This window comes from Epinephelus fuscoguttatus, unplaced genomic scaffold (genome assembly GCF_011397635.1).
Source record: "Epinephelus fuscoguttatus unplaced genomic scaffold, E.fuscoguttatus.final_Chr_v1 AP022699.1".
In the NCBI taxonomy this organism is placed as follows: Eukaryota; Metazoa; Chordata; class Actinopteri; order Perciformes; family Serranidae; genus Epinephelus; species Epinephelus fuscoguttatus.
The window spans coordinates 611189-637141 of NW_026057521.1; the positions used below are offsets into that span (position 1 = coordinate 611189).

Consider the following 25953-nt stretch of genomic DNA (forward strand, 5'->3'; position numbering starts at 1 on the left):
TAGTCATGAAATTGTAATATTCCAATATTAAATTAAATAAATAGGATTTACAATTTCATATATGTTTAGCAAAAAATTTTGGACACTGCTGAGTGAACGATAATTTCAGTATCCCGAATACTTGAATTCTTGCACCTCACCTCTACAAGAGCTCACCTTGATATTTCAAGGTTTCAAGTCTTTTTCCTAATTTTTAATTAAATAGTTGTGGTCTGATAGTTAGACAACATGGTTTCAGCTGCATACAAGCTTGGAGATTGTGATACATATTTGTGTTTTAGCTACAAACTGGGGGGGCTGGTTCTGAAAACGACCAGAGTGAAATTGTTGCAGGTGACGTTTACCAACTGTCTGCAGAACCACCAGAGTCACCAAACAGTGCTACTCCTGTAGGATCTGATGGTAAGGAGCTATCTGGGAAGGTAACTACTGCTTGTGTATGTCATTGTGAGAGTAGGCTTATGTTTTGCTGATGTAATTTTTCATTTGCTGCTTTCAGATATCTTCCAGTGCAGTGCACAGGGTCTTTTGCAGCAGTCAAAGAGTTATTCTGCTCCAGTAGGACCTGATGGTACGCACATGTTTTCATTCTGTAAATGTTCTGTAAATTTCAGTAAACTATGCACTCATTAACAATCATTTACTGTTTCTGAATTCCAGTTGTTGAAAGTTAAGGGGCATTAACAATTAAGTAACTTCAACTTTTTTTTTTAATTTGCTTCTCTCGAGACATTTCCCAGTCTAGAGCAGGGGGTCCTGTGCAGCCTGTCCTTTAACTCTTTCCAAAGACGCAGCATGGAAACCGGAAAAGGGCATTCATTGACTCCTGGTACAGAGACTGTGTAAATGTAACACTGAAAACGAGTTTTACTGTCTACACTTTTTTAAATTAAAGTGTTTGAAAAAGGTGTGACACGTGAAATGTATGTATACCTTATCATAAATTTGACTGTGTGCATGCATGTTGGACAAATACTTGGCCCCTCTGTGAGAGATGTGGCCCCTGGATGGCCCCTTACTTAGAAAAATCCTAGCTCCGCCACTGGTCAGTTACTGTGGCAACATACTCTGGACTCACATCTCCATCATAGCTCCATCTGAATAAAGGAGATACATGAATAGGAAGTCATTTCACAGCGGGCCCCTTCTCTCCTTCTCTCTCTCTCTCTCTCTCTCTCGTATCCTATTACTGCATCTAGCTAACTCGGCCATTCTGGATGTCACTAACTCGGCTTCTTCTCCGGAGCCTTTGTGCTCCACTGTCTCTCAGATTCTCTCAGATCTCATATCACTGCGGTGCCTGGACAGCGTGACGTGTGTGGTTGTGCTGCTGCCGTGGTCCCGCCAGATGCCTCCTGCTGCTGCTGCCATCATTAGTCATTAGTCATACTTCTTCTGTTATTATACACATATGATTATTGTCACACATGTATACTGCCAGGTATTAATACATACTTTCAACATATTGTACCGCAGTAACCAGAACTATAACTATAATATTATTACTTTCATTAATGTTGTTGTAAGCTACAGTCATTACCTGCATCTCTCTCTCTCTCTCTCTCTCTCTCTCTCTCTCTCTCTGTGTGTGTCATATGGATTACTGTTAATTTGTTATGCTGATCTGTTCTGTACGACATCTATTGCACGTCTGTCCGTCCTGGAAGAGGGATCCCTCCTCAGTTGCTCTTCCTGAGGTTTCTACCGTTTTTTTTCCCCGTTAAAGGGTTTTTTTTTGGGGAGTTTTTCCTTATCCGCTGTGAGGGTCTTAAGGACAGAGGGATGTCGTATGCTGTAAAGCCCTGTGAGGCAAATTGTGATTTGTGATATTGGGCTTTATAAATAAAATTGATTGATTGACTGATTGACAGCAGTTCAGCAATTCAATATGTTGCAGCCACAGTCTGGTCTCCAGTTTTTTCCTTGTGTTTCCCCTACCCTTGTGTCCCCTATGCTCCTCTGTCTGTTTCTCTGTGTCTGTGTCTGTGTGGTGGGCGTGGCGCTCCTCTGCTTCCGGCTCCCTGGTCTCTGCTGATCTGACACACCTGTTCCAAGCCAGTCACCTGCAAACCATCAGCTCATCAGCCCTGCAGTATATCTACCTCAGTTTTCCAGCCACTCATCACCAGATTGTTGTTTCACTGCTGCGGTAGTACGCTTCAGGCCAAATCTATAGTGTTCTAAAGCTTTGCTTCTCTGTGACTTTTCAGTGCTTAACTTAATTTACTCCTTTGCTGCAGATCCATCACCTGCTCATCCAGCTGCCAGCCACTTACCTGCACGTCCGCCTCTCCACATCACTGCCTTCATCTATTGTGGATCTCCTTGCCCTTGCCATCAGCCCTCCATCCAATACCCCCCTCTACAATAAAAGACCTTATATCAACAACACCCCTCTCCGTGTCCTGCACTTGGATCTCCACCACTGTTTGTAACACAATAAACATAAGCCTAATATTGCAAGAATGACAAAAGTATAAGCAAACTTTTTACCAGTCTGTACAATATTTTTGTGTTTGAGTTGCTGTCAAGTGCTTTTGGGCTCCATCAGATTACAGATGAATAAGAGGATATAGCAGATTATATTAAAATATATGAACACTGTTAAGGTATAAAAATGTTTCTATATTTTCTGTATATTAGACACATTAATGCATCACATTACATAACATCACTTCACATTATCCATTAACACACTGCAATCTTTTCCCATCACACCGCACATGTTTAGCTGCAGCTGCTGTAATAGATTTTTTCATGTCTTCATTTGTGGTCATTAAAATCTCTGATTCGGTTGAGATGAAATATGTGGCTCCACTCCACTTTCTGCCACTGAAAATGATGTTATCTGCACTCCACTGATGATAGCTTTTGGTGCTCACCATGAACGCGACTCCCTTAGAGGCCGTTTACACGTTGCCGGCTATTTTCATAAACGGACATTTCACTGTCTCCGTTTTCAAAAAGATCTTCGTTTACACTTACCCGTGTATATATACACAACAGCATGCCAAACCTGTAGGTGGCAGTGTAACGAGAAGCTCAAACCTTCCATGTATCCATTGTCACCATAGCAACATAGGTCGCACTTTTGACACAAGTGCAAGTTACGGCGCATACTGTGACGTCGGCTGCCTATAACTCCGTTTATCTCCGTTTATCTCAGTTTACATGCAAACGCGCAACCGGAATTTTTCCAAAATCTCGACTCTGGCTGGAGTTTTTAGAAAGACTCGTTTTCAGAGGAGAAATCTCCGTTTGCGTGTAAACGAAGGGCACAAACGAAGGAAGATGTCTCCGTTTATCAAAATTACCGTGTACGTGTAAACGGCCTCTCAGGCTGAACATACTCAGAGTTGATTGAGCTAATTCTGATCAGCTGTTCTGGAACCAAAAACTCAGTGTTTCCCAGCTCAGGCTCAGTCAACTCAGAGATCAGGATTAGGTTCAGGATTTGTTGAGTGTGCTTTCTGAAATAGCAGTCGGAGCCTAATTGTTGTTGCAATTTAAGCAATAAAAATGCTGATTTATCTAAAAAGTAAACAGATTAGATGTTTATTTAAAAGACCTGTCTTATTTTCTCTTTTGCATATTTACTATTGCTTTTGATAAAGCAAAAGTATTTCTTACCAGATTACTGGATTAATTGATGGATTCATTGGTAAAATTCTCCATTATTAAAATAATCGATAGCTGCAGCCTTAGTGGCATATTAAATCTCAAAATAACTGATAACAAGACTTCTGGTTTGATGAGCGATGGAGTAGGCAGCAGGTCGGAAGAGCTCTGTCACCACTCGACATTTATTTGATATCCGCTGCATTATTTGCCTTCTTAGAGCGTGGTGAACCCGTTTCTAAAGCGGACTTCTGAGTTTGTGTCCAGGATATTCGGTTAAACATGGGCAAGACGACCACAACTAAAGGTAAAAAAGCCGAAAACAGGAACGAGAGCAAACAAGACGGCGACTTAGCTTCTGAGCTGCTAGCTAGCAATGACCCCGCACATAGCGACAATGACAACTCACCGGCAGCGTCTCTGACTGATATCCAGAAATTGCTCACTGGCATGGAGGAGCGGGTTATTACAAGCCTGACTGCACAAATTTCAGCCAACCATGCTGCCATCGCCAAACACGACCAGACAATCCAGGCCATTGAAACTTCAATGAACGATTTCCACGGGAGGCTAACTACACTGGAATCGGCAGTCGGAAAACTTACGAAGGAAAAGGAGCAGCTGCAACTAAAAGTGGATGACCTCGAGAACAGATCCAGGAGGTGCAATATTCGTATAACAGGCATACCAGAAGGAGCGGAAGCCAACCAACCGACCTCTCTGAATCCTGCCTGGGAGAGATCCTCGGTCCCGACGCCTTCTCCCATCCTCTGACCGTGAATAGAGCACACAGGCTGGCCACCCAGAGAAGACAAGACGGCGCGCCCCGACCCTTCATAGCATGCATCCACCGCTTCCAGGTGAAGCAACGAATCATGCAGCTGGCACGAGAGAAAGGCCCCCTGTCCTACAGAGGCTCAGAGATTCACATTTACCCCGACTACAGTGCCGAAGTGGCTAGGAAGAGAGCCGTCTTTGCTCCGGTCAAGACCCGGCTGAGAGTGGCGGGATACCAGTTCAGCATACGCTTCTCTGCTAAGCTTCGTGTGGTTGCCGATGGATCCAGGCACGAGTTCTGCACCCCAGCTGAGGTCGTTGCTTTTTTGGAGGACAGACTACCCGCTGAATGAGACTCCTGATCAACCGTAACGCTATCATTGAAGAAAATAACCGGGGACATTGCACTCTTCTAGCTCAGCTTTGTTGGACGGACTGGTGAGTGAATAAAATTGCCGATTAACTTGAATATTATTTAGAGAATACACGACGGCCTTTATTTCTGTTTACCGCGCCATTAATGGACATTATCTGACCAGTAAAGACACACATGTGCCTCGGATACTATAAATATATGTGGGGTTTAAAATATTTTAACTACTGCTTTTGTTATCTGTGTTAGATATAGTCAGAGGTCTGTTTCTGCTATACGCTACCGCTGACATGCTGTGGCCATGACCTAGGTGCTTTTTTTTTTCTCTCTTTTCCTCCCCCCTCTTCTCTGGTATCATAACATTAGCAGCGCCGGCTGGCTTTACCCCCACTCTTCTTACCAACATAACGAACCACTGGTAGCGCTAACTTGATTGGGGTGAGTGGAAACACTCAGCCGACTCGTCCGCTTTTATGTAACGTTAATGTTATACTGTGTAACTCTATATAGCTTTACTGCAACGCTAAGCTACCATCAGCTGTTGGCTCTGATGACATTAAAAAGTGGGCTAGTTAGTGTCATACCCTGGTCAGCTTGGTGAAGAGAAACGCTCTTTTTTCCTCCTACGCCGTCCGTCCTTAGTTAATATAAGTTAATACCAGTGATGTTGTATTAAGCTTGTCATCCAGCAACTGGACCAAACATTATGATTGTGAACCTAATAGTTTTGAACAGATAAATTACAGTAAACGATCATTACGTCAGCTACTGGTCTTTGTATAATCTTCTTTTTTTATTTTATTATTATTATTATTATTATTACTATTATTATTTTTTCTTATTACCCAAGTTTTCTATCGCCCCCCCCAAAAAAACCTTCATAGACATCCAAGGGCTGACATTGACTGTGTTTACAAGGTCTTAAGTATCCCGGTTTTGAGGCTTATCCCGGTTTTGAGCATATCCGGGATATGATGTTTACATGGAACACAGAGAAACCCGGTTATTCATATCCCTGTATACATGATAAATACCAGTAACCCGTTTTCTGATCACTGCATCCTATCTGCGCAGGCGTGTGTTACATCTTTTACGTCTTTTGTTTACAACAGATTGAGCGGGAAATGTGATATATTTATTATATTTAGAAGTAAGACAAAAATGACACCTCTGTGGCTTCTAGCCGGCTTAGCATTAGTAAACACTCACGTTGCATTACAGCTATGGCTCATCCACTTCATCTTCAGCAATGGGAGGAGAGAGCGACAACAAATATTGAATACGTCACCAACTTTGATAGGTATTTGGTAGAGCTTAGATCGGGCCCAAAAAATCCAGCCTGTTATGCATGTTGTGCACGTTATGTCCGGGACTGGCCCGGCCCGTCCAATTAACTGTAATTATGGACCCGAGCCCGATTTAAACCCGACATTTTTCAATAAGTTGGCTGTTACAATTAAGAGTATTAAACCACAAGTCTTGTTATTTGAATGACAGAAACATAGGATCTTAATGAATGGCGCAACACGGAAGCATGATTATGTAATAAAACAGGTGTTTATTTTAGGATCCAGGTGGTGAAGGGCTGTGAATAAATATTGTAAAAAAAATTGGACATTTCTACGCAAATGATTCTCACTGATAAACAAGGTCTAATTTACTAACACCAGCGCTAATAGCCACACGCAGTTTGAGTGAAGTAAATAACGTGTTTAAAGCTGGTGCAAACTGGGCGCTCCTCTGTGGAAGCCTCTCGCCCAGACTTTCCAGTGATCGTGGCAGCAGTGATCGTCTGTTAAATCAGTCTGTAAATAATATTTTGACATTATTAGGCCGGGCGCGCAGAGAATCTCAAGCTCTAGTATTCGGCTGTCACTGCCACCACGCAGTACAAGGCAACAGTGGATGAAAATACGTAGCTGTGACTGGTAGGATAGGATCGTTCTCATGGAGTTTACAGATTCAGAGTAGAGAGAAAACTTCAGAATGAGTAGGGCATCCTTCAGCCGGCTGTGTGACGTAGTTGAACCATTCATGAAACCGGGATAAGGCGTATACATGCTCTAGTATCCCGGCTTCTATCGCAGTACTCCAGGTGGCAAAACCGGGTTTCTTGAAACCGGGAAAAGGGCATAACCCGGTTTCTGAATTCGGGATATGGTGTTTACATGCACAAACACAAAAACGGGATACTTAAAAAACCCAATCAAAACCGGGATACTAAAGACCTTGTAAACACAGTCATTGAATGTTTTAAGGTTGATTGACAGATTGACATTTTGATTTATAGAGTCAACTACCTTAGTTTGAAAGTTTAAGGGTTTATCTCCTTTATTGCCCCCGTTCATTTATTTATTTTATTTTATTTAGTTAGTATTATTATTATTATTTTTTTTTTTCTTTTTTTCTCTTTGTTTTTCTTGCTGGGTCACTTGTAAAAAATTCATTGTTTTGTCCATCGTTTGAAAATTTAAAAACAACTTAAATGGTCAGAAACTATTTAAAGAGCTGTCATGGCTATGCTCTTATGTCTTAATGATATGACACTCACCATTATTGTTATTGCTCGTTGATTGCAGTTTTTCCTCCTGCTGAGGCTGTTGATATGTAGAATTACTGTTTACTGATGTGTGCACTGGCTAGGGCACTGTATTAATATACTACTGTTTGGATACTTGTGAAGTAAAGGTTCGTCACGTTCCAATTCATTTTTCTCTGTATTTAAGAAAGAAAGATTTACATAATGACAGAGTTTGAAGTGCAGGATAAAACAAGGCACAAAGTGTGTAACGGCACAAGCCAAGAGATAGGTTTTACAGGCTTATGTACACGTGATTGGAGTATCGCTTTTCATTATTTATTTATTTTTTCCTTTCGTTTCTTTTTCTCCTTTTTTTTCTTTTTTCTTTTCTTAGCATTAACTTCTCCCCCTCCCTCCCCCAGTGTTCTCTGCTGCGGCACACTTTTCAGACAGGACACCATCTTGCTGTCTGCAAACTATCCTGCCCTACTACCTATCACCTATTTACTCTCCTAAACCAGTATGGGTAGCCATCACAATAAGGTAACTGATAACCCCACCAAATTCATATCCTGGAATGTTAAAGGGGTCAATAACCCAGTTAACTGTGATGATAATCATTTTTTTGAAAAAACTATTTCTGACGATACCCAAGATTGATAATGGATATCTCATAATAGGAGGGGACTTCAATCTTGTATTGGATGTCACCTTGGACAGGTCATCAACCAACCCTCAGAGCCTTTCTAGGTCAGCAGGAGTTGTGAGTGATTTTATGTGTCAATGTGGCCTTTCGGATGTTTGGAGGTTTCAGTTTCCCCACACTAGAAGTTATTCCTTTTCTCAAATGTACATCATACCTATACCCGTATAGATTATTTTCTTCTTGATAACAGGCTTCTACCCAAGGTTAAGACTTGCTCATATTCCAGTATTGTTATATCAGATCACAGCGCCATCCAATTTGACCTGGATCTTCCAAATCGCCCTCCCCCAAACAGAATCTGGAGACTCAACCCTCTTCTATCGGACGAGAAATTTGTAGAGTTTATTTCATCCCAAATTGAACTTTTCCTGGAGACAAACACCTCCCCCGAGATCTCATTTGCCACATTATGGGAGACTCTTAAAGTATACATCCGTGGACAAATCATAGCTTACTCCTCTACACTTAAAAGAGAAAAAAAATTCCAAATTACATGAAATCTCCCAACAAATACTAGATATCTACTCGAAATATGCTCAAAGCCAGACTTACAAGAACCGCTTGAGATTACAAACTGAATTTGACCTTTTAACCACTGATGAGGCAACACGCCTTATTATGAAAGCCAGGCATAATGTCTACAAATTTGGTGACAAAGCGAGTAGCCTACTAGCTCTACAAGCTCGTCAGGCAGCGGCTGCGTGCTCCATTACAAAGATCCAGTCACACACAGGAGAGATTTTAACAGATCCTGACGACATAAATGAAGCTTTTTTTCAATTCTACCCTGACCTTTATACATCGGAATGCAGCGGGGACTCTGATCTCCCATGCAATTTCTTTGAAAACCTGACTATTCCTAGTGTGTCAGAGGACCAAAATACTAAATTGTGTGCAGACATTTCGGCTTCTGAAATTATTACAGCTGTTAAATCTATGCAAAATAATAAGTCACCTGGCCCTGATGGGTTCACATGCGAATTCTATAAAAAGTTTGCCCATCTACTAGCACCAATTCTCTAAGCTATGTTCAAAGAGGCGCTCTCTCTGGGTACTCATCCCTTGACACTGAGACAAGCCTCAATCTCACTACTGGCGAAGAAAGATAAAGATCCACTCATTTGTGCATCATATCGTCCCATTTCTTTGCTAAATGTAGACTTTAAAATATTATCCAAAGTGTTGGCTAAGCGCCTAGAGAGTGTGATCCCCGATATTATTTCGCCCGATCAAACGGGATTCATTCAGGGCCGGGTCTCTTACTCAAATTTGAGAAAGCTATTCAACGTTGTCCACTCGGCCCGGTCAACATGCCCTGAGGTAGTAATTTCGCTTGACGCTGAAAAGGCCTTTGACTGGGTCGAGTGGGACTATTTATTCTTCACTCTTCAAAAGTTTGGCTTTAAAGAGGGATTCATAGCCTGGATTAGATTGCTTTACTCTTCCCCCCTGGCATCTGTGATCTCCAATAATACTCAGTCTGGTTACTTCCCTCTTGGACGGGGGACAAGACAGGGATGTCCCCTGTCCCCTCTCTTGTTTGCATTGGCCATTGAGCCCTTAGCGATTGCACTGCGACACTGTAAGGACTTTAAAGGTATACAGCGGAAGGACCTAGAGTTTAAAACGTCTCTTTATGCAGACGATCTGCTTTTATATGTTTCCAACCCAACCTCATCAATCACCTACATTCTAGATACTCTGAATCAATTTGGAAAGATTTCCGGATACAAGTTGAATTTGCAAAAGAGCGAACTTCTTCCCCTAAACTCTAAGGCAGATGAAATTCCCTCTAATCTTTTCCCCTTTAAAAGGGTCCAAAATGGTCTTAAATATCTGGGAATTGAGGTTACCCGCTCTTTCCCTGCTACCTTTAAGAAAAATTTTATGGCAGTCCTTAACAAATGTAAGCAGGATATGAACCGATGGGCCTCTCTACCACTGTCAGTAGCAGGACGTGTTAACCTAATTAAAATGATAGTATTGCCAAAATTTTTAGATCTTTTCCAAAACATCCCAATTTTAATTAAAAAAACTTTCTTTAAAACACTCGATAAAACCATTGTCTCTTTCATATGGGCGAATAAACCTAGTCGTATTAGCAAGACCCACCTACAAGGATCTAAACGCTCAGGAGGGCTTGCGTTGCCAAATTTTATTTTTTATTATTGGGCATGCAACATCCAGAAATTAATTCACTGGTTTGAAGATAAACCAATCACAGATAAAGCAGACTGGATGCAATTGGAGCTTTCATCAAGCCAACACCACTGAGGCTCAGTGATTTGTGCGGCCTTGCCCCTTGTTAGCAATAATTGAGTTCAAATACAATCGTTAATCACACCATAAGAATTTGTGTTCATTTTAGAAAACATTTTGGGCTACAAGGACCTTCTATCCTCTCACCTGTTAAGTCAAACCACATGTTCACTCCCTCCTGTACTGATCCTGCATTCAGTCTGTGGTTCAACAAAGGGATCAAATCAGTGTGTAACTTACATACAGAAGACATATTTATGTCTTTCTCCCAACTATCCCAAACCTACAACTTGCCCAAGAACCATTTCTTCCATTACTTACAGGTTAGGAGCTTCGTACAAAAGTCATTTAGTTCGTTTCCGGATAAACCCATAAAATCACATATTGAATATATTCTTGAACTGAAATCAGACCGGAGAGGACTGGTAGCTCAGATCTATGATCTTATCCAGAGCATTAACCCACACTCCACAGAAAACTTAAGGAAGGCCTGGGATTCTGACCTTGGAGTAGTTTTTAAAGACGATCAATGGGACTCCATCTTAAATCTGATACACACATCATCTACGTCTGCTAAGCACGGTCTAATCCAATTGAAAGTGGTACATAGAGCTCACTTTACTAAGGCCAGGCTGGCAAAGATCTATCCGAATGTTAATCCATTATGCCTCCGGTGTAGAGGACAGCCAGCAGACCTAGTACACATGTTCTGGTGGTGTCCGATCCTCTCCACCTTTTGGAAAAGTATTTTCAAAGCTTTTAGTGAGATATTTGGAACCCAGTTGGATCCTGATCCGATCTGTGCCCTCTTTGGGCTAATACCAGAGGAATCTCGAGCTGCCTTACCAGCAAAAGCCTATGTCGTAATAGCCTTTACCACACACTGACAAGGCGTTTGATCCTTTTCAGATGGAAACAACAAGCTCCCCCATCCTTTTCTCACTGGGTCAATGATGTTATGTATTTCCTAAAGCTAGAAAAAATCAAATACACACTTAAGGGATCCTCTCACATTAAAGGCATGCAGATTAGCTTAGTGAAACCAACAACACTCAAATTCTGTTTTTGGCCAGGATGCTTAGAGCAGAGGCTCCACTGTCTGCTCGATCACTGTCACTATTCCCTGGACCACATGGGGAACTGCAAATTCAATGAAAACTGGCCATTTAAATAATATTTTACGGCATGGCTAAAACCGTTACAAGGCGATGTCTACAAAGCTCAGTGTATTTTCTCAAATTTGGCATGATGGCAATCAAAGCAGTGGAATCCCACACAGAGTGACACGAGACAACTCTGTCACCCAATTGACCTATGGCTAAGCCCCGCCCTCAAACATGATGAGCCAATTACAGTACGTCTAGCCATTCCAATACACTCGGGACATTCTCTGCCTGGACATCCATTGAAATGCATTACAAAAAGTCAGTTTCATTCGGTTTTATGAGCTTTTTCTGAGATCTGAAGGCTGGGCGACGGGGTGATTTTTTTCCCCCTTTCCTAAACCACATCTCAACCGAGAAAAGTGTCTCCTTTGGATGAAGTTGTGCGGTAGACCACAACATCAACTAAATGTGAATAAGATTAACAAGGATGTCTACATCTGTTCTACAACAGAGAGACACTTTTGGTAAAGATGGTAAAAAGGCCATTATCCTTTTCTCATATTCTGAGCCAAAAACCTTAACTTCAGTGAAGCAATGCTGATCCTTTATCTTATTGTCTTTGATGGCAACGGCAACAAGATGCGGTTTATCACACTTACACTGGGACCTGTAAATTTTGGCTTGTAATTTAAGCTCTTCATCGACCTTCTCAACAATAAAATGATTAATATATCCCTCCAATGCGTAGTTTAGGCCCTTTTGGTTACTTTTGGGTACTGTGACACCTGCCACAGCGCCCGGTCACTGAATGTTGATATTTTGTCCAAGTGAGTGGATAGGCCAATTCTGCAATCGTACCTTTAATTCAGAACAGCGAGGCGGCATAACAGTGACAACATTATATTGTCTTGCAGTTGTCGTTCCCTGCTGTACTGAGCTTCTGACCTTTTGACTTTTTGGCACTCTGTGTTCCAGCGGCGCACCAGTTTTGGAACCACTTTGTGGGAGCGGTCTTCAGAGTTCAAAGACCACAGGTCCTTTTCCTCCAGTGGGCGCTTGTAGCCTGTCATCATCATCCTGGTGGAGACAAGAGGGGAGGGAGGAGCAGGAGAGAAGCATTGAGGTCCACTGATACTATACAAGATTCAGAAGTGCAACCTGAGACACAAGTGACACAGGAGGGTGATGACTGGCAAACAGAACAGAATATCAGGAGGCCTGAGGGTTACACATGCTTATGTAGTGTGGTGCTCAGTGTACTCCTCGTGACAACACTTCTGCGATGTAGGTGTGTGTAAACACGGACACATTGGTCAACTGACCATTACTGCTTTTAGTTAGATTTTTTCTCCATCTGTTTTTTCCCCACAGAAGAATAAGACACAGAACAACTTCATTTTTTATTTTTAACTGTCTTTGTAAAAAAAAAAAGAAGAAAACCAAAGAGCAGATTCAAAAAAATGTGAAGAGGTAGGCCATCCCAAATGTTCAAGTCAAGGAGAACAAAGCACTAACATTTCACATGTTGGCACACATTGCAAAAGAAAATTATGCTTAGGTGTTTCAGCACAAAGTCTTCTGAGCACTTGAAGTATAAAGATTTTATTCAGTCACACAGCTAAGAGTTGGACCTAATTATTAAAAAGTCGGGACAGGGGCAATTAAAGACTGGGTAAGTTGTGGAATGTTCGAAAAACACCTGTTTGGAACATTTCACAAGTGAACAGTGGGGTGGGGGCTTGATACAGCATAGTACAGCAATATTTTTGTGTGGCAATATCATATTGTCATACAGTGCCAAGTATCAATTTTTATGATATAAATTATTCATATTACAAATACAAATTAAACTTTAGGTAGCCTACATGAATAAAATAATCACATGCTTTTTCAGTCCACTAGATACAATTTGTTGCAAAAGAAATTACTTCAGTCCGATGAACAGTCTGAAAACTATCTTATTAGATATATATATATTCTGAATTTGTATCTGAATTCTCAGAGTTTTTATCCAGTCTAGTTCTTAAATCAGATAAAGTTATTATTGTAGGCGATTTTAACGTTCATGTCGACGTTGATAATGACTCCCTGGCTACCGCGTTTATCTCATTATTGGACTCCATTGGCTTCAGTCAGGGTGTACATGAACCCACTCACTGTTTTAACCATACCCTCGATCTAGTTCTGACGTATGGAATTGAAACTGATAACCTAACAGTCTTTCCACAGAATCCCTCGCTATCGGATCATTATTTGATTACTTTTGATTTCTTTTTACTCGATTACACGCCACTCAGCAACAGTTACTATACTAGATGTTTATCAGATAGTGCTGGAATTTAAGGAAATGATTACTCTGTCGTTAAATTCAATACCAAGTCCTTCAGTAACAGAGGTTTCCCGTACTGACTTTAACCTCTCCCGAATTGATCATTTTGTCGATAGCACCGTAGGCTCGCTGCAAAGAACACTTGACTCTGTAGCTCCTCTTAAAAAGAAGTTAACAAAGCAAAGAAAGTTCGCTCCTTGGTATAACTCTCAAACCCGTAGGTTAAAACAAATATCGCGAAAGTTTGAAAGGAATTGGCGATTAACCAAACTGGAAGAATCTCGTTTAATCTAGGCAGACAGTCTCAAAACTTATAAGAGGGGCCTCCGCAATGCCAGAGCAAACTATTACTCAGCTTTAATAGAAGAAAGCAAGAATAACCCCAGGTTTCTTTTCAGCACTGTAGCCAAGCTGACTGAGAGTCAAAGCTCTATTGAGCCTTGTATTCCTTTAGCCCTTTGCAGTAATGATTTTAAGAGCTTTTTTAATGACAAAATTCTAACTATTAGAGGCAAAATTCATGACCGCTTGTCCTCAGATAGTACCTATCTAACCTCAAACACAGCTGTAAGACCTAATATATATTTAGATTGCTTCTCCCAAATTTCTCTTCAAGAATTGACCGCAGTGATTTCTTCATCTAAATCATCAACGTGTCTCTTAGACCCCATCCCAACTAGGCTACTTAAGGAGGTCTTACCTTTAGTTAACACTCATATATTAGATATGATCAATATATCCTTATTAACAGGCTATGTACCACAGTCTTTTGAGGTAGCTGTAATTAAACCTCTACTAAAAAAGCCCACTCTGGATCCAGAGGTGTTAGCCAACACCTCTTAGACCAATATCTAATCTTCCCTTTCTGTCAAAGATCCTTGAGAAAGTAGTCGCAGACCAGCTGTGTGATTTTCTCCATGATAATAATCTATTTGAGGAATTTCAGTCAGGATTTAGAGTGCATCATAGCACTGAGACAGCACTAGTTAAAATTACAAATGACCTTCTGATTGCTTCAGACAAAGGACTCGTCTCTGTACTTGTTTTATTAGATCTTAGTGCGGCGTTTGACACTATTGACCATCAAATTCTACTGCAGAGACTGGATGACTTTATTGGCCTAAAAGGTTCTGCACTAAGTTGGTTTAAATCTTATTTATCTGATCGTTTTCAGTTTGTTGATGTTCATGATGAATCATCCTTACATACGAAAGTTTGTTTTGGAGTTCTGCAAGGTTCTGTGCTTGGACCAATCCTATTTATTCTATATATGCTTCTTTTAGGCAACATCATTAGAAATCACTCTATAAATTTCCATTGTTATGCGGATGATACACAGCTGTATTTATCATTGAAGCCAGAAGAAAATAATCAATTAACTAAACTCCATAACTGCCTTAAAGACATAAAAACCTGGATGACAAAACTGAAGTTATTGTTCTTGGCCCCAAACAACTCAGAGACTCTTCATCTGATGACACAGTTTCTCTAGATGGCATTGCTCTGGCCTCTACCACTACCATAAGAAACCTCGGAACATTTGATCAAGATTTGTCTTTTAATTCTCATTTAAAACAAACCTCACGGACTGCATTTTTTTCCATCTGCGTAATATTGCAAAAATTAGGCCTATCCTGACCCGAAAAGATGCAGAAAAATTGGTCCATGCTTTTGTTACCTCAAGGCTGGATTACTGTAACTCTCTATTATCAGGTAGCTCTAGTAAGTCCCTAAAAACTCTCCAGCTAATTCAGAATGCAGCAGCAAGTGTACTAACAGGAACTAAGAAACGAGATCACATTTCTCCTGTTTTAGCTTCTCTGCACTGGCTCCCTGTAAAATTCAGAATTGAATTTAAAATCTTACTGTTAACTTATAAAGCTCTAAATGGTCAAGCTCTGTCATATCTTAGAGAGCTCATAGTGCCTTAGTATCCCACCAGAACACTGCGCTCTGAGAATGCAGGGTTACTCGTGGTCCCTAAAGTCTCCAAAAGTACATCAGATCACAGATCTCCTGTGCAATCATCTTCCTGTTACGGTCCGGGAGGCAGACACCATCTCCACATTTAAGACTAGACTTAAGACTTTCCTCTTTGATAAAGCTTATAGTTAGGGCTGGCTCAGGCTTGCCTTGTACCAGCCCCTAGTTAGGCTGACTTAGGCCTAGTCTGCTGGAGCACCCCCTATAATACACCGGGCACCTTCTCTCTCTCTCTCATCCTATTACTGCATCTTGCTAACTCGGCCATTCTGGATGTCACTAACTGCTTCTTCTCCGGAGCCTTTTTGCTCCACTGTCTCTCAGATTAACTCATATCGCAGCGGTGCCTGGATAGCGTGATGTGTGTGGTTGTGCTGCTGCTGTGGTCCTGCCAGATGCCTCCTGCTGCTGCTGCCATCATTAGTCATTCGTCATACTTCTACTGTTATTATACATATATGATTATTGTCACACATGTATACTGCCAGATATTAATATATACTTTCAACATATCGTACCACAGTAGCCAGAATTATAACTATAATATTATTACTTTCATTAATGTTGCTGTAAGCTACTGTCATTACCGTCTGTCCTGCATCTCTCTCTTTCTCTCTCTCTCTCTGTGTGTGTCATACGGATTACTGCCTTTCTAGTCATCCGGCCACTCAAAGCACTTTTTACACTACGAGTCACATTCACCCATTCACACACACATTCATACCCTGGTGGCTGAGGCTACCACACAAGGTGCCACCTGCTACTCAGTTTTTTTAACAAACTCACACACCGATGGAAGCATCATCGGGAGCAATTTGAGGTTTGGTATCTCAACTTCGATACTTCGACATGCAGACTGGAGAAGCCGGGGATCGAACTGCTGATTTCCCCCTTGGTGGACGACCCCCTCTACCTGTGAGCCACAGATGCCGAAACAGGTGATAGTATCTTCATTAGATAAAAAAGGGGCGTCTTCGAAAGGCTCAGCTGTTCACAAGAAGGGTGGTGCAAGGTCCACCTCTTTGTGGAAAACTGTGTGGGCAAATAGTTCAGCAGTTTAACAACAATGTTTCTCAAAGCACAGTTACAAGAAATTGAGTGATTTCACCATCTACAATCCAATATCATCATGGTGGAGAGGTGTTTATGGCAGCAGCAGGGAGCACGGTGTCTGGCAGTCCGTGGACTTTGCTTGATTTTTATAATCTTAACTGCCTTAACAAGCCTACGCTACATTCCTGTCCAGAAAATACCTGTTGGAGAAAGTATGGAAAACTTCTACATCCAGAATGATTTCTCAGAAGTGAAACATCTTGGTTACAGACATGCAGTGATTTATGAGACCCTGAAGCGGCACTCAGTACATCCCCTAACACGGAGAGGAAAAGGTGACTTTCATGTAATTATCTCCTTATGCCCGCTACTATCTGGTGACATCCACCCGTGTCCAGGACCAGGATTTGTCGACCCCAAGACAACTGCTTCGCCTCTATTACATGCTTACTCGGCAAGTAAGCTGATAGCAAACAATGTCCAGCAGCAACTAGCCTGGCAGTGGCAGCTAACAACTAGCCTGGCTAGCGACCTGCTAGCTGTGCTTCACTTACCTCCTCCAGTGTTTTGGTGGGTGTGTCTCCCTGTTGTCCGTCCTGTTGGCAGTTACCCGACGTCTGAAGAGACCCAGATAACCAGTGTCGCCTCCAAGCTAGGCTACCCGCCCCCGGCTATCAGCGGTGACGCGCTGACGGCACGACGCCTAGCAACTCCTAGCCGGCTGTCACTCCGGTGCTGCTCCAACACACCGGTTACCTCCATCACTGTCAGCCTGCTGCCTGATACCAGTCATCCGGTATCTGGCCAGATACCGACTGCGTTCCAGGCAGCCCCTGTCTTGGGATGTCGCGATAGGACCCAGGACAACAACAACGTCGCTCCCTGGCGAGTCAACCTGACCCCGACTATCAGCGGAGCTGCGCCTATGGCACAACAACGGCCAGCAGCTCGTAGTCGGCTGTCACCCCGGTCCTCCGACTATTCTGTGCCTCACCCGTTACAGACAAAACAGAGGTAAAACCTGGAAATCCAGTTTTAAAAAAGCACCATTGTACAAAACTGTTTCAAACTTTTAACCATGCCAAAATTGTCTGGGAATCCCAGTGCAAACCAAAGGGACTCTTTTGTGGACATTTAAATATTTATAGTCTTGGTAACAAACGTAAACAGTTCGAGCATCTCTTACATAAATCCAACATTGACTGCCTAGGAATATCAGAATCATGGCTAAAACAGTTGTCCCCAGAAGTCCTTGTTTCTATGCCAGGATATAAGGTGTTCAGGAAGGACAGAACTAATGGCAAAGGTGGGGGTGTATTGCTCTACGTCAAGGATACTCTTGCGTGCAAAGAGATTTTATTGCCAACTGATATTTGTTTTGACTGTGTTGGTGTAGAAATCACTCTGTCAAGGGAAATGTCGTTCTCTCTGATTTGCTTGTATAGACAGTCAACTGCCAGAGTTGATTTTTATGATCAACTAAAGCTCCTGCTGAACTCCTGCTAACAAAGAGACCATCTTTCTAGGGGATTTTAACAAAATTGGGACAATAAACAGAACAGAAAAAACCTCAAGCAAACCATGGATGCTCACAACTTGGTACAACTTGGTTATAAAACAACCGACCAGAGTCACTAACACCTCCAAAACCAGGAGACCTACTGTTCACTAACAGAATTGATAAAACCTACAATTTACTGACCGGTCTTTCTGACCATAATTTTATTTTCTTCACTAGGAAATTGAACAAAAAATGGCTACTAAATGCACCAAATAAAAAATCCTTCTCTTCTAACTTCATCCCAAAGAATATGCAACAATCTTACGGTAGCGCTGTTAAAAGTATAAACTGGCTTGAGACCCCCTCCTCTACTGATACTGAGGAAAACCGTAATCTGAAGTGATCTCCAGAAGAGGGCGCCAGAAGGCCAGGAAGAAAACTCATCTTCCCTGGCTGGACGAAAACTGCATTTCTCTCCTGAAGTCTAGAGACTGACTCCTCAAACAAAGCTTAAAATCTGGCCTACCGACAGATAGGCATAAATTTACCCAGGGGCGCAATAAGGTAACCCAAATCCTAAGAAAGACCAAAGCAAACTTTTTTATTAACGTAAATGAAGGTGCAAAAGGAAATAGTAAAAAAGTATGGAAAATTTTAAATAAACTACTAGGTAAACAGAACAAGGACAAGATACAGATTTTATAAAAACATATTCCGATGCTTTAATAAAACTGATCACCATTTTAGGGAATCAATCAATAGGCTCAAAGGGGGTGCCATCATCATTGAAGGTGGCCACAGTGACACCAATATTTCAGTCTGGTAGCAGGGCAGCAGCGGCCAACTACAGGCCAATTAGCAACTTCCCCACCATATCCAAGGTTGCTGAAAAATGGGCATCGAAACTGTTGATTATACACCTAGATAAAGGCCACACCCCACTCCACCCACTTCAGTTTGGCTTTCGTGCCTATCACTCCACTGAAACAGCGAACTGTGTGTTCATTGAAAAAATCAAATACATGCTGGACAAACATTCATACGTAGGTGCTGTGTTCCTGGACCTCAGGAGGGCATTTGACACCGCCAACCATCAAGTACACCTGGCAAAATTATCTCATTTCAATTTCTCCACAGATACTATAAAATGGTTCAGGTCCTACCTAACAAACAGAAAACAGTGTGTCATGATTGACGGCGTCAAATAGCCCTGCCTTGATAATCCAGCAGGTGTGCCACAAGGCTCGGTCCTTGGGCCACTACTCTTTTCCTTGTATATAAATGACCTGTCTGACGCATGCCCTGACTTTAACATCCAAATGTACGCAGATGATGCAGTCATCTTCCTTCATGGCAAAAAACCTGATCTGATCTCAAGCAAATTAACAGACGGTCTAATCATGGTCCAACACTGGTTGCAGGGTACGTGTCACTGCTTAACACTACAAAAACCGTATTCATGTTGTTCAGCAAACGCGCAGCAAAATTACATGGTCCAATGTGTTCCTTGGGGGGAGGAACTTGAATTAGTCTCTCATTTCAAGTACCTTGGAGTCATTTTAGACTCTAACCTTCAAGAAACACAAAAAAAGTGAAAAAAGTGAAAAGCAATAAAGATTTTTTCCAGAAAACCATTGTCATACCATCACTGCAACATTTTGGATCAATACAACTTCTTAAACTTTGAAAACGTAAGAGTCCTGAAGAGTGCTTGTTTTGTTTTTAAGTGTTTAAATGGCCTAGTGCCCCCTCCTGTACAGGAATTCATCTATATAAAACAATCGACCGGACTTGTAACTAGGTCAGACACCAGAGGTGCAACACAGACTGACCACATTTGGCCAAAATGAGCTCTCTATAAAAGGCAGCCAAACCTGGAACTGCCTCCCAGAGTACCTAAGAGAAATTCCCACCATTGCCACCTTTAGAGGTACGCTAAAAAAATGGCTAAAAGCCAACCAGTCATGTTACCACTGACCTATTGTATTTTTAATGTACTTTTGCTATGGAGTGTCTTTTATATTTCTTTCCTTTTTTTGTTTCTTTCTCTCTTCTTCCTCCTTTTCTGAATGAATGCTGCTATGTCTATTGAATGTATTTGCTGCTAATTTTATGGTGTCTAAGTGTGTTAAAGGTTTGTTTTTATATTGTCTTCTATGTGTTGGGGACTACGGATGGAAATTAGCCTTGTGCTAAATCCGGCAATTTTTTCGCTGTATCATGTTCCAGGTACTTGTATCTGCCTCATGCCCTGTGTTCATTAATTTTGCACTGTCCCGTCCAAATAAACAAATAAACTAAAACTAAAAGATTCAGAGAATCTGGAGAAATATCTGCAAGTAAGGGGCAAGGCCAAAAATCAACAATGATTGCCTGTGACCTTTGGTCCCTCAGGCAGCACTGCATCAAAAACCATGTAAAACCAATTGTATAAAGGATATCACTACATGGGCTACGCAACACTTTGGAAAACCACTGTCAGTAAACACAGCTCATCGCTGCATCTACTAATGCAAGTTAAGACTCTACCATGCAAAGTGAAAGCCATATATCAACAACATCTGCAAGTAAGGGGCAAGGCCAAAAATCAACAATGATTGCCTGTGACCTTTGGTCCCTCAGGCAGCACTGCATCAAAAACCATGTAAAACCAATTGTATAAAGGATATCACTACATGGGCTACGCAACACTTTGGAAAACCACTGTCAGTAAACACAGCTCATCGCTGCATCTACTAATGCAAGTTAAGACTCTACCATGCAAAGTGAAAGCCATATATCAACAACATCCAGAAATAGTGCTGACTTCTCTGCGCCTGAGCTCATCCGCTCTTTCTACACCTACCACCTAAAAACCCCCAGGACCAAGCTCCACACCATGGGGGATCGGGCTTTCAGCTCTGCAGCTCCCCATCTGTGGAATGCCCTACCAGAGCACCTGAGGACACCACAGTCTTTGGACACTTTTAAACGTGGCTTGAAAACCCACCTTTTTAAAAGAGCCTACTTGTGTTGAATTTTATTGTTGTTTTTATGAATTGTATTGTAGCACTTTGAGATTATTTTATAATGTAAATTGCGATACAAATAAAATGTATTATCATTATTATTATTATTATTATTATTATTATTATTATTATTGTTGTCCGAGATGGACTGACACAAAGTGGAAAATTGTGCTGTTGTCTGAGAAGTCCACATTTCAAATTGTTTTTGGGAAATCATGGACATCGTGTCCTCTGGGCTAAAGAGGAAAGGGACCATCCAGTTGTTACCAGCTTTAAGTTCAAAGCCAGCATCTGTGATTGTAGCATCATGGGTAACTATCACATCAGTGAAGGCCCCATGAATGCTGAAAGGTACATAAAAGTTTTTGAGCAACATATACTGCCATCCAGACAATGTCTTTTTTGGGGACATCCCTGCTTATTCCAGCGAGACAATGAGACACATTCTGTATGTGTTCCAGCAGCATGGCTTCGTAGTGCAAGAGTGCAGGTACTACACTAACCTGCCTTCAGTCCAGACCCAATTCCCATTGAAAATATGTGGCGCATAATGAAGTGCAAAATACTACAAGAACCCAGACCGTTGAGCAGCTTAAGTTGAATATCAAGCAAGAATATGAAAAAAAAAAAAATCACTTTCAAAACTTCAACAGTTAGTGCCCTAAGTTCCCACGTGCAGTGTACAAAAACAATAAGGTCAATAAAACACAATTAAACCCATTTAAAAAATAAATAAATAAATAAATCATAAAGCAAGGCTTGCTCAATGAAGTGCTTCAGATGTCTTTTCTTAACAACACAGGGTTTAGAATGAGGGATTTTGGTGTCCCTTGTAGCACCAAGCACATTGTGATTGCTTAGATCATTAGCAAAAACCCCTGCTTAAAAGCATTTGTGCGACATATTGGTAATTAAAAGAAAGTTAACGATGATTTGTCTTAACATCTGATGTCAAGATGTGAGGCTTTCAATTTGCTGTGTAAGGTTAACATTAAGTTTTAAAATCATCAGACACTGATCACAGCCAATTAAAATCACATATGAGAGTAAGTTCTGTAAAATGTAGTCAAGATAAGAGCTGCATTAAAGAGAGGAATGTGTCCTTGGTTGCAGAAGGGAGCCTAAAGCAACCAACAACAATTAAATACTGACCACCAGACAAACCAATACTTGGAGATAACATTTCAAACTGCTGGAAAGAAGATTTGAAGAGCATGGCCTGACAAGCATGACTGGATGTAACATAAATCACCATACCACTGCTTTTCCTGGGATGGTCAGAATGACGAACATTGAAGCCATTAATCACTGCATCCTTATCCAGTATTTGTATCACAAACATTTTAGGAAGTGTTTGTACGTTCAGTACGACAAGTATCCCAGATATATTTTTAAAATCAGCCAGCATGTTACGTATGATTGAGGGACCAAGGTTAAGCTGGATACCAACAACAGGAAAAGCACAATAATTAAGCATCTCCACTTAACTGTCAATACAAGACTAAATATTGCAGCTTGAAGCATCTGAAGAGTTCATCAAAGAAAAGACACCAGGAAAACAACAGTCCTCCAGAACCCAAAGATAGTAAAGCTAAGTTTGATCAATGTTCCTGTGCTACTACCACCCATTATATTCATGGCCTAGTGAAGACACTGCATTACCCATGGTGTCTAGCTGTGAAGTAAGGAGTATGGATTGCTGATAGCATAGCCACTAAAACTCAAAGCCACCACAAAGCAGAGAAGCAAGGGAAAAGACACCACTGCAACAGGCAGAAAGACAGAGAGATCAGCTTAGCAGATAGGCATAGGCCTACCTGATCTGTCAGGAGGGATAGCACAGCAGAGCAGTGAGAATAATCCCGTATCAGATCATCAGTCCAGGACAGAATGAAGGGGTTTGCTCTACATATCTTGTTCTATCAGGGCTGTCAATTAGGCTCAAAATAGTGGTTAGCAGTTAGCCTCCTTGCTAACTCATCTAATACACATAACAGACAGATGACGATTTCCTCTTTGTCCCGTTGTGCATGGAGATGAGCGTCTGTGCAGCAACAGCATAACAAAGTTTGGAGCATGAGATCAACATGGCCAGACATTGTGTGAGTGGGTACTAGAAGAGGACTGGCCAAGAGAGAAATGTTTAAAAGCCCAAAAGTCCCCCAACTGGGGGACTTTGAGAGTGACTTTGCAAACACAGTGTGAAACAATGCACTGATCACGAAGAATATAGTGATGTTGCACATCAAATTAAACAGCAGAACCTGGGCTACAATGCTGTAAAAACCCTTTTTACATGCCCCAAACACAGCTCAAACAACAACTAAATAAACAACAACAAATCCATCAAAATCATTAGGGATTTACAGAAAAAAAAAGATATAGGATTGTACATGACAAAAATCACATGCAAACATGGTGCAATTTTGGAGAGCTCGCCTGAATTTTCTCTACTAAAACCTCTCTAATATTCTTCTGCTTCTATCTCATCATCTTTCTGCTACGGTCCGGGAGGCAGACACCATCTCCACATTTAAGACTAGACTTAAGACTTTCCTCTTTGATAAAGCTTATAGTTAGGGCTGGCTCAGACTTGCCCTGTACCAGCCCCTAGTTAGGCTGACTTAGGCCTAGTCTGCCGGAGGACCCCCTATAATACACCGGGCACCTTCTCTCCTTCTCTCTCTCTCTCTCTCTCTCTCTCTCTCTCTGTCTCATTGTGTCATGTGGATTACTGTTAATTTGTTATACTGATCTGTTCTGTACGACATCTATTGCACGTAAGTCCGTCCTGGAAGAGGGATCCCTCCTCAGTTGCTCTTCCTGAGGTTTCTACCGTTTTTTTTCCCCGTTAAAGGGGTTTTTTTGGGGAGTTTTTCCTTATCCGCTGCGAGGGTCATAAGGACAGAAGGATATCGTATGCTGTAAAGCCCTGTGAGGCAAACTGTGATTTGTGATATTGGGCTTTATAAATACAACTGAAATTGATTGATATCTAGTGACGAGGTGAATATTTATTTAGAAATCTAAACCATGATACGATATTGTAATGAATCACTCTCGAGCAGGAGACCAGAGGAGCATTCGGGAAAAAGGCCAGTTTATTTGAGCACTCCAAAAACTCCGGTAACACTCCAGTGGGTAAAAGACTCCGTCCCAAACTCTGACTTTTCTAGTGTAACACACACACACTCCATACACACATACTCATTTACCATACTGAGTGGGGACCCCCTCCCCTCTCTGCTCCACCAATCTCCAGCCCGCACACTGACTGACAGCGTAGCCTGTAAACAGAGCTCAGCTGTTTATTTAGCCTAGCAATATCTCCGGACTATAGTAGCTGCAATGGACGACTTTGAACGCGATTTTGAAGAGTTTCTTGTAGCGGACACAGACCCAGAGCCATACCTGTTTGAGCCGGAGCATACAGATGAGGAACTCCATGTGTTTGATGCTGAGCGGGCGAGAAGAGAGGCTGAATGCACAGAATGGGATTCGGTGCTGCCATTGTTGGGGAGATATATCATCAGGAGGAAAAGCGTCGTAGAGAGTGCATCACAAGGAGTGAAGTTGCGTCTTCTTTTCCTCGCAGATGACGGTTCGGGTTCATTCTCTTCTGTTGCGTGGTAAGTGTGGTCCATTCGCAAACTTTATAACTAAAACAACTTTTCACTACTCTCTATCGACGAACTACTAACACTCTCTGCTGTTTCCTCCTCCTTCTTCCTTCCTTCCGCTGTCTTCGTTGGTTCATTTATACACACGAAACGCAACTACAGCTGAAAATGAATGTGGTTTATCTAAGTGTCCTTTTATTGCCATCTAATGTATGGTCTTTAATCAATATTAATTATTAATCAACAAGTGAATCAATAATGGCCACAAGCGGTGTTTTGTGAGGCTTCATATTGTATGTAGTGGTGTCTACATCAGATTTAAGTTGCGACTGGTCCCTGTATTTAGAACCATAGGAAAAGATACATGATTGGTACTTAAAACACTCTGATGATGCAGAATCTAGGGATGTCGGCGCCAATCACGTTATTTTTAAAAAATCGGAATCGGTAATAAAAGATCAGAGGAATCAAAACAACAACAATGGCCAGGTTTTTCATCTATATTGTTCATTGTTGCCTCTACTTTCCAATGTATAAAGTGTGGCGATCCTGTATATTTTATAAATATATTTTTTTTATGAGACAGTCAGCTGATGGCTTGCTCACCTCCAGACACTGAGGTACCTACAGACACACCCGCGGGTGCTATCGGCCAGTGGGATGGCTTGATCAGCTGAGCCCAGGTAGACCGGCCCCTATATTATGCCGCTCCTGGCAGTATGGCGGGAGTCACCGGTGAGTGAGAAATGAGCTAGGGGCCCATGATTCAGAGGAGCCCAGAGAGGCCCCTAATAAAATTATAATACTGACAAAAAATAATATGACACTAAGTTGTCAACTAACTTATAATCACAAATATATTTTATTTACAATGTAATTTATCTTGACATAACTTTTTTATGTTAAGTCAACCATTTTTGAGTTTTGAGTTAATTTTACTAAAATTTATAAAGCCAATTTTGCTTAATTATTTTAAGGCCAATAAACAATACTACCACTGTGCACTTAACATATTGTGGTGGTGCTAAATGGGTGGAGTTTCCCCGCATGCCCTGAGACAATGTGTTTAAGGCCATAAGCCAAAGACAACTGTGTTTAA

At 41.5% G+C, this 25953-nt stretch overlaps 1 protein-coding gene across 4 annotated transcripts in view; it reads right to left on the reverse strand.

Annotated features, from left to right (window-relative positions):
* Positions 1-25953, reverse strand: part of abcc1 (ATP-binding cassette, sub-family C (CFTR/MRP), member 1) — a 119967-nt gene that overhangs the window by 49582 nt on the left and 44432 nt on the right. For all 4 annotated transcript variants that reach the window (XR_007448858.1, XM_049570834.1, XM_049570833.1 and 1 more), the window contains exon 7: positions 12306-12437. Coding sequence is in view for 3 of the 4 variants with exons in the window: in XM_049570834.1 (XP_049426791.1) it covers positions 12306-12437 (132 nt within the window). In the remaining variant the exon portion in view is untranslated. The remainder of the gene's footprint in view (positions 1-12305; positions 12438-25953) is intronic.